Source organism: Macrobrachium rosenbergii, chromosome 6 (genome assembly GCF_040412425.1).
Source record: "Macrobrachium rosenbergii isolate ZJJX-2024 chromosome 6, ASM4041242v1, whole genome shotgun sequence".
NCBI lineage: Eukaryota > Metazoa > Arthropoda > Malacostraca > Decapoda > Palaemonidae > Macrobrachium > Macrobrachium rosenbergii.
In genome coordinates this window covers 40,861,512-40,871,511 of record NC_089746.1, presented here as the reverse complement: position 1 = coordinate 40,871,511, position 10,000 = coordinate 40,861,512, and the positions used below count along the sequence as shown (strand labels likewise).

General features: G+C 33.4%; 1 protein-coding gene across 10 annotated transcripts in view; it reads right to left on the bottom strand.

Annotated features, from left to right (window-relative positions):
- The window catches only part of LOC136839462 (thrombospondin type-1 domain-containing protein 4-like), a 795,787-nt gene that overhangs the window by 64,533 nt on the left and 721,254 nt on the right, over positions 1-10,000 (bottom strand). For all 10 annotated transcript variants that reach the window (XM_067105522.1, XM_067105530.1, XM_067105532.1 and 7 more), the window contains one exon: positions 1,154-1,247. In XM_067105522.1, coding sequence (XP_066961623.1) covers positions 1,154-1,247 — 94 coding nt within the window. The remainder of the gene's footprint in view (positions 1-1,153; positions 1,248-10,000) is intronic.

Here is a 10,000-nt window from a genome sequence, read left to right as displayed (position 1 = left end):
TTGTCTGTTGTTCTATTCATCAAATATAAAGTATCTATACATTATATATATATATATATATATATATATATATATATATATATATATATATATATGTATACATATATATATATATATATATGTATGTTTATATATGTATATATATATATATATATATATACAGTATCTATATACATATATATATATATATATATATATATATATATATATATATATATATATATATATATATATATATATATATATGTACATATATATTTATATATATATACTGTATATATATAATATATATATATATATATATATATATATATATATATATATATATATTATATAAACACATATACATATATATGTATGTGTATGTGTGCAACCTTAATCACGTAAAAAAATAATTCTTCTATCTTATTCCTCTCTACCCTGCAACTAATGATACATGTTAATGCGTCTACTATTATTTCGATTAAATATGAAGTGCATTATGAGCAACACCATAAAATGCTAAAAAAAATAGAAACCTTCCTTATGCATAAGGGGTAGAAGTTCATAAATCTCAAAATACATTTATGAAAAGGTTTAGATGAATTCTGTAAAACCAAATCACAATTAACAACAAAATGCAGCATTTCCTCGATAGCAAACAGCACGAACAGTTGTCATATTGTTTCTCACCGTCCAATCATCATTAATCTCTACTTAACTTTACATTCTCATAAAGATCAATTTCCTTCATACGAGGCACTCTATTTCACTCCTTCCATGCATTACGGTTTTATCTATGACTTCACTGCTACTTATTGCTGTATTACGTGTTCTCTCTGCAATTGAATTATTTTTGTTCATATCAGGTGTCCCACTTCCTTGCTCAGTGCCATTTTTCAACACCTGGTCACTGTTACCGATTCCGGTATTCTGTGAACTAACCATGTCAGTTCATAACAACAATTCCAAAAACTGGATTTGCGTTGGGATTAGCTCTGACCTAAGACGAGCCTTGCTATTCCGTTCTTTTTTTACTATGACTTAGGTTACACCCATGAAGTACTACCAATGACAGTATTTTTCTTTTGCAATGCCTCCAAGAAATCTCTCTCTCTCTCTCTCTCTCACACACACACACACACACACACACACACATACACGTTCTTCTTACCTCAGTGTTGCAAAGCTGGAATCTCTTGTATAGGCCTACACAGCGGCTGCCTGTGCTGGTGGATGCTTGTCGCTTTGCTCGAACTCGTTGTCGCCTGCAGCAAAAGAAACAAAAAATATATCAATAAACTGCTACTTTAGTAGAGAAAAAATATCTTACTCCTCCAATAAGGGAAAAAGTTAAGTACAGTATACCTTTGTTTAACCAGACCACTGAGCTGATTAACAGCTCTCCTAGGGCTGGTCCGAAGGATTAGACTTATTTTACGTGGCTAAGAGCCAGTTGGTTACCTAGCAATAGGACCTACAGCTTATTGTGGAATCCGAACCACATTATACCGAGAAATGAATTTTTATCACCGTAAATAAATTCCTCTACTTCTTCATCGGACGGAGACTCGAACTCGGGCTTAGCAGGGTGCTAGCCGAGAACTCTACCGACACGTCCAACGAGGAACTCCCATAAGGGCAAAATCCGGTCGTAGATATAACTGAGAAATGGCTCGATTTTAATAAATAGTTTCACCTAATAATGTTAGGTGGTTCTCATAATAATAATAATAATAATAATAATAATAATAATAATAATAATAATAATAATAATATTCTTCAGTTCAAAGTCTTAAACAGATATAACATGTGGAGAAGAAAGGGCCAGTCCAAAACTACTATTTTATTCTAGTGATCGTAATGAATATTGCAGCTCTCCTATTAACAAAAATCAATTGTAGTTATTAATCAGCAGCTGTAACTGCAGAATAAAGAAGGGCACTACAGACCCTTATTCGCTGAGAGTAGAGCTTTATTAAAACAAGAATAAATATTCTTACACATGCAAATACATAACATGTACAAAAGGGACTGCAATAATTACACACAGAAGTACAGAAAATTTAATAATTACAACGAAAATTGCTCCAGCATGTTACGTATTTAAACTGAACTCTAAACCATTCAGGGAACTGGTCGTTACAATAATACATACATATAATCTGTTAGAAAATCCACTATTTATCTGTTAATATACAAATCTAATATGAAATTATAAATTTATTTAAATAAGAAATGCATGAATACCATTGTCCTCGTACCATGAGCAGCATTCAATAGAATTCTGGAAAGGCAATGCTGGAAATGGGAGCCTTTATTACACGCAAAAAAAAAAAAAAAAAAAAAAAAATCCTTACATCCAGTGCGAATCCATTTCCCTATTCATGAAGGCATTCTCGAAAATGCAAATTATTATACCCAACTTTCTGCTGCTCGAGGAGTATACAGACAAAAGAAAAAGAATGACGTCAAGCAAAACGAATATGTGACTTATGCACTCCTGTGAAATGACGAAAGTCCAGCTTACATTTAATCAGAGAAAAAACTTCCAGGGACCCTTCGCTACGGCTGTATCTTCCAGCTAAACATTTTTGCTCACAAACAGGGTTCCGTACCAGTGGGCATTCGCGTTCACAAACAAGGTTCCTCACTACTGGACATTCTCCCTCATAAACATGATAACTGTCAGCACAAGTGAATGTAATGCTGAGTTGGGTTCTCCATTTTTCCTACTCGGGTTACCCGGGAACGGATGAATACAGTCGGGGCAAAATTGCCAGAGAATGAAGAGCAGAGGAGTAATGGTTCAAGGAGGCGAGGAGAAGAAAAAGAGAGAGAGAGAGAGAGAGAGAGAGAGAGAGAGAGAGAGAGAGAGAGAGAGAGGCAGATGGAAGCTGGCATAGAGGAGACAGCTGTAAGAACGAAGAATAAAATTTAGACTTAACGATGATTTATGATGGTAATAATGGCGATGATTATGACCGTTGTTGGTGATGACTATGGATGTTAGTCAAGAGGAGGAACTCGAGGTCATAAAAGGAGACAAAGTAAGCACTAAATGAAATGACGGCAATCAGTGAAAAGTATACAAAAAACCGTTCTTAAGAACCAATCAAGCAAACAATATTTCAGTATCTGTGAAACTGAGAAACTCCAAAATTCTTGGAAATAATTTACGAGATAACTTTAACAATTCGACATTTAAACTAAAACAATGACTTTCATTCTACAGGCGGTAAAACATGTCTATAAAAACTACATAAAATGATGTGTCAGTGAAACTGAGAACCAACAAAAAGCACATGGTAATAAGTCCTAAACTTATTCATTAAATAAAAAAAAATACCCATTACGTAAACTGAGAAGCAGCACAGAACACCTTGAAGAAATAGTCGAAAACATACACTGAACTGGACGTACTATTTAGACAAGGCCCTACAGCTTCAGAATATGAGGAAGACGCAGTAAACAATTAGTAAAACAATTACATTCCCTGATATATAAGCAAATACAACGTGACTGAAATACTATTACCTTCATAAACAGTATGAGTCAACAAAATTGAGAAAAAATGCAAAACACCAGGCAAAGTAAACAAGCAATCACACTTTATTATTATATAAGCCAAAAATGACAGTAAAAGCCAATGAAATATATGGAAAATTCCATCAGCGAAATTGAGAAAACACAAAACTTGAAATAAAGTCAAGAGAGAAGGCATAACTTGGCACTATTCTAGAGGAGGACTGTCAGTCTCTGAGCATAAAACGGAAGGTTGAGCGTTAAAACAAACTTCCATCTATATAGGGAAACTACTGTGTTAGAAACTCGTAAACTATAAGGAAAACAAGCGTAGACGAAACTGAGAAACAGCACAAACTACCTGGGATAAAAATGGCCAATGGCAAAGACAGAACTGGGAGCTTGATCCGGAGGACTAACGGCTCCTGAATATAAAAAGGGAGACGGGACCAAATCCGGAAGCAAAGAAGGGACTCTGATGATTATGCGAAGGCAGACGCCTGGATTTTCCGACACGGATGACGAGTCTGGCACCAGGGATTGTAGAGAGGGATGGAGAGATTTCAAGAGGGAAGGGAGAAGGCGCGGGAATCAAATGAGGGAGTTAGCAGGAAGGGGACAAGGGGGCATATTTAGATACATACTCGTACATGTACACATACGCCATGTATGTAAGAGGTTGTTTATTCCACATATCAGTATTTTGAAATAAGAAACCTACCGTTTCACAATTTACAACTAGATTTTAAGACTTTAATAAGCAATAATCCAGCGGGCTTCTGGTAAAAGACTGAGCATATTACATAGGTAGTAGGGTGAAAGGAAAAAATGATTTCACATATCCTACAGTATTTATCTTATGAAATACTAACAATCACTACATAAACACTTTTAAATAACGTTTAGTCAGCCAACTGTGAAATGAGTCTGTTCAGAGAAACAAAGGCCATCACTACGGAAGGGATCTAAAGTAGTTTCAGGATTACACAAAGGAAAAAAAATAATGGATCATGTTAAAAGATCCTGATCCAATTGGATATAACTAATTCATTTTCCAGTCACTTATATTTGAATTTGTTGATATTTGTATGTTTCACTTTTGATCAATCATTTTCACTATTGTGCGGTAATCAACTAATGGTAATGTCTACAACTGAATTAATAATATTTACAACTGATAAGTACGCATTATTTCAAATTACATACATTACCTATATACACTAAGCATACACACACACACACACACACACACACATATATATATATATATATATATATATATATATATATATATATATATATATATATATATATATAATATCAATTGTTTGCTCATTTTGAAAGTTACGAGGAACTTCAGTTATTTCCAATACAAAAAATAACTGATAACTATAAAGTTATTCAACCGATACATACTTTGAAAAATGACAAATATGTTTACTTTTTATAAAAATGTATTAAAATTTCGTAGCACATATAAAGTAACCATGTACAACAAATTCTTTTTATAAAAATATTCAAAATTCGCAAATGGTCATTTGAATTAACTTGGAGAATGATAGATGAACATGAATATACATAAATTAATGGTAAAATACAGAATGGATAAGGAAAATTTAGGATACAAATCTTGAGCAATCAAATGCTATCCATACAAAATGAGCTATACATGGAGATACTGTTAGGCATGTCTATAAGTAATTGGATAAAAGTTTGGGTAGGTAGATGAAAATAATTGAACAAATAAAATAAATCAATAGATAAATTTTATGTGCCAATGTTTGTGTTATGGCGTAAAAAAACAACTATATATTAGCTGGAAGAAATCTTATAAGAATTATCTAGGGAAGAATGTCAAATGTTCATTTTACTACACCTAACTGCTTGTGTATGTTTATATACATACACACACACACACACACACACACACACACACACATATATATATATATATATATATATATATATATATATATATATATATATATATATATATATATATATATATATATGTATATAGACAGACAGATAGATAGATAGATAGATAGGTAAGCCTCTATGATAAACCTTTTTCTTAAATGTTTTCCTAGCTTTCTTGATGCGATATCTCTCCATCTCTGCTATTTATCGCCTCAACAACAGAGGACAGCGTTAACTGGGGGATTCGTTCGCAAAGATTTTATTGACATTCCTTAGACTTCCTTTCACAAGTAAGTGAAAAAACCTGGAACTAATGAGGAACAGGTTCTCTCTCTCTCTCTCTCTCTCTCTCTCTCTCTCTCTCTCTCTCTCTCTCTCTCTCTCTCTCTCAATGTGTAGCAGGAAATTGAAAGAAATGTTATAGAAGACAAATGAAGCGTGGAAAAATGAAACCAAACCACGGCCATACCGACCCTCAAGCACATGCATAAGACTATAGCAGGCAACGTCTATCGGGGCAGGGACTTTTCAGGCACGATGCTCGAATGCGACTTATGCTTGAAATATGTTGTTACGTGAACCAGCAATTAAAACCTGTCGCTTGGCTGCGTTAATTCAGGCGAAAATGGAAATCGTCGGGCGAAATGGGTTACAGACATCGTCAGGGACCGCCGAGGAGATCGGCTTTCAAAACCCGGTCTGTCTCAAGTCTCCCACAGGAACTGGATGAATTAGAATATCGTTTTCCGCTCTACTGAGCACTAAAGTGTTACGCGGATCAAAAGGTACGACAATTATGAGTCGGGAGTACGACGATCACGGACTTTGGGGCTGAGACGATTAAGGTGTCAGGGTACGATAATGAAGGATTCAACAATGAGAAAGCGGGAGGGAAAGGAAGGAAGATATGAGAATGTATGATAATTACGGTTGCCTGAAATATGGTAATGCGGGGTTCAAGGAATGCATATTAACGAATGGTAACATAAAAATAGCTAATGAGCGGATGGAATGCGCTAGAGATTAGAACGGGACGGTAATGAGCGCAAATGATTATGATGAACAACGCGAGATTTGAAAAGAAGTAAGAGAAATGGTAACACGAAATTAATCCCAGATGGGACGAGCGGAATTTATGGCTTTCAGAGAGAGAGAGAGAGAGAGAGAGAGAGAGAGAGAGAGAGAGAGAGAGAGAGAGAGAGAACTTGTTTTGCTCTCTAACTGCAGAGGAAGCAATGACTGATTCTCCTAAAAGTCGACAAAGGATAATTTCCAGTCGTTCCAGCATCGTGGTCAAACTCAGAAAATGCTCTTACTGTTATTTCAAGCATAAACACTTCAATTAATTCTGATATATTTTGAGGGCAAAAATTACAGTGGATCTTAATCTTCATTACATCACTCATCATAATACGAATAGTTTGGAACAAAAGCATCATCGACTGATTATTAAAAAAATAAAGAAAATATTGAAAAAATGAAAAAATTACTAACACTGGTTTGGAATTTGTTGACTTGGATTCAGTCAGAAGCAGATGTCACAGAGAGAGAGAGAGAGAGAGAGAGAGAGAGAGAGAGAGAGAGAGAGAGAGAGAGAGAGAGAGATTTATTAAAATTCGGGAAAGACATTACCCCAAGCTGGAACCAGCAGTAAAAAGGCTATTCGATGTCCAAAATGTGCATAAAATCAAAATTAAGGTAAGACCGGAGAATAAACCTTACGAACACCCCGATCCCGAAGAAAGGAAGCAGTTTTCTCAAAATCATATAACGTTTTTCTTTCTCGCTATTCGTAACCGGACCTATTGTGAAGGTGTCAAGATCTCCAGGAAATTTCACGAGAATAGAAATGGCATCGCCACTTGACCAGTGACCACTCAGAGAGAAACACTTCCCGCCGTCATATTATTCTTCGACGTTTTTGCATTGCATATATTCATATTCAAAATCTTAAAAGCTGGTAACGGAATATTAAAAGGAAGAGACTTAAGAAGCAGTATAGCTAGCAGGATAAAATCAGACAAACACTGTCATTTCTGAAATAATATTAGTTAATTAGGAAGAGACCATGAATATGTTATAACAGGCAATAAGGACCTTTGACATTTTTGACCAACATTTTATCAGCTTAGCACGGAACCAAAAAGCGCTGTAGCTAACGGTGTGGAATTTGAAGAACAGGGTTTAAGTGCTGGAATGATAACTGTTAAAAATAGAACTTCTCCAAAAGCCCTCGTAGCAAAAAATATGAATTTTTCGCTTTTTTCTAGGCGTTTTCCAACAATCAAAAACGAACAGATTTAGAAAGACTCTTAACTAACAGCGAGGAATGTTAACAGAAGTCTCTCGGCGCACTAACAAAAATAGTTAAAACGACCAGATTCATGAAAACTTATAGCTAACATTAAGGATTTTTGACAAAGTCTCATACTATTATTATTATTATTATTATTATTATTATTATTATTATTATTATTATTATTATTATTATTATTATTATCATCATTCAGAAGATGAAACCTATTCATATGGGACAAGCTCACAGGGACCACTGACTTGAAATTCAAGCTTCCAAAGAATAGTCGTTCACTAGGAAGAAGTAAGAGATAAAGGGAAATACAGAAAGAAGCAATACCAGTCACTTGAAGAAAAGAAACTAATAAATTAACAAATAGACAAAAATGTATTGAAATGCGAGGAGAATAGTATTAGGGTAGCAATGCAATGCACCTTCGCTTGAACTTTTGAAGTTCCAATTGCACGACATGTTCTGGGACGTAAAAATACAGTAATGGTGTAGGAATACAGTAAAAACAACGCCAGTAACACCCCAGCTATCTCTTTAATCGAATCTACTTCTGAATTTTAGTATTTCGGTTATCGTCTCACAAACTAAAACTGAAGACTGACTGAGAAATAATGCTAATCAAAACAAAATCTAGCATGTTACAACTATTTAAAGTAACCTTTGTCAACTTTATGCAAAAGAAACGAAAACGAGTTCTGATTCTCTTGGTAGAGAAGGTCATGAAAACTTTCATAAGAATACCACCCGAAACTTATTGAATAAAATATAAATTATGCGACTGAGTGAACGAATAAATCAGATAAAATATTAAATCTAAAGAAAAACGGCAGGGCAAAAAGTTCTGTACGAAAGAAAAAGAAAAGTTAATAGAGAGAAAATGCAACGATTTAAATTGCAATGTTGAAAGCGAAGCAGTTTCCTTTCAGAGGCAATGATTACGTGGGGTAAGGTGCTTTCCAATTAATTTATATGAAAAGGTCTTTTCTCCATTTACTCTCTAAAGGAAAAGCCCATTTGCCTGCATTTAATTTATGCAGGGGCCTTTCCCTTACGCTGTAAATACAGGTAACTGCTTACGAACCCTCATCAAGCATAGGAACCTTATCAAGGTTTACAATATCTTTCAAAGCACATTAAATATGTATATGTATGAAATTTTTTATCACACCGTGATTTATATCATATCACATATACATTATACATTATATGTAAATATATATATATAACATATATATATATGTATATATTATATTATATATATATATATATATATATATATATATATATATATATATATATATATATATATATATATATATATATATATATATTGCCCAGTATGATAAGTTCTGGTAAGACAATTCAGTTTACTGTATAGTCAACGATTTTTATGTTTTGTTAATAATTCAGCCAGATGATGAGGTTACACACCTCGAAAGCTTGCAAAACAGAACGTTCTATCTTGCCTTGGTAATATTATTCAATATCAGGTTAGGTATATATATATATATATATATATATTACACAAACTACATATACATATTTAGTATTTTGAAAGATATTGTAAACCTTGATACAAAAATAAATTAGTGATAATTCACCAGAATTTTTCAAATGGCTTGTATTTTCCACAGCATTTCACTGTCTTAGAACCCTAACTGTTGTATGGGTTGTTAACACATCCATACACACGCTCATTATGTATATTTGTATATATATAATGTGTATATATATGTATATATATCTATATCCATATATACATATATATATCTATATATATGTATATATGTATGTATGTATATATATATATATATATATATATATATATGTATATATATATATATATATATATATATATATATATATATATATATATATATATATATATATATATATATATATATATATATATATATATATATATATATATATATATATATAATGAGCGCGTGTGAATGGATGTAATAACCATACAACAGGGTACCATCTATCAACCTTTATTTTGTCAAAATTAATGCTTTACTATCCTTCGCTTGAACACTGACTTTCTGAACGATATATACTGTGGAAAAACGAAGGAAAAATTGGGACTGGCGCTGTGCAAATAATTTGTACGGAAATCGTCGTGCATTGGAAAATATACCCAATGAGAGAGAGAGAGAGAGAGAGAGAGAGAGAGAGAGAGAGAGAGAGAGAGAGAGAGAGAGAGAGAGAGAGATGAAAACCTAAGTGAAAACTCACTCATGAACTTTACAGACACAGAATAGC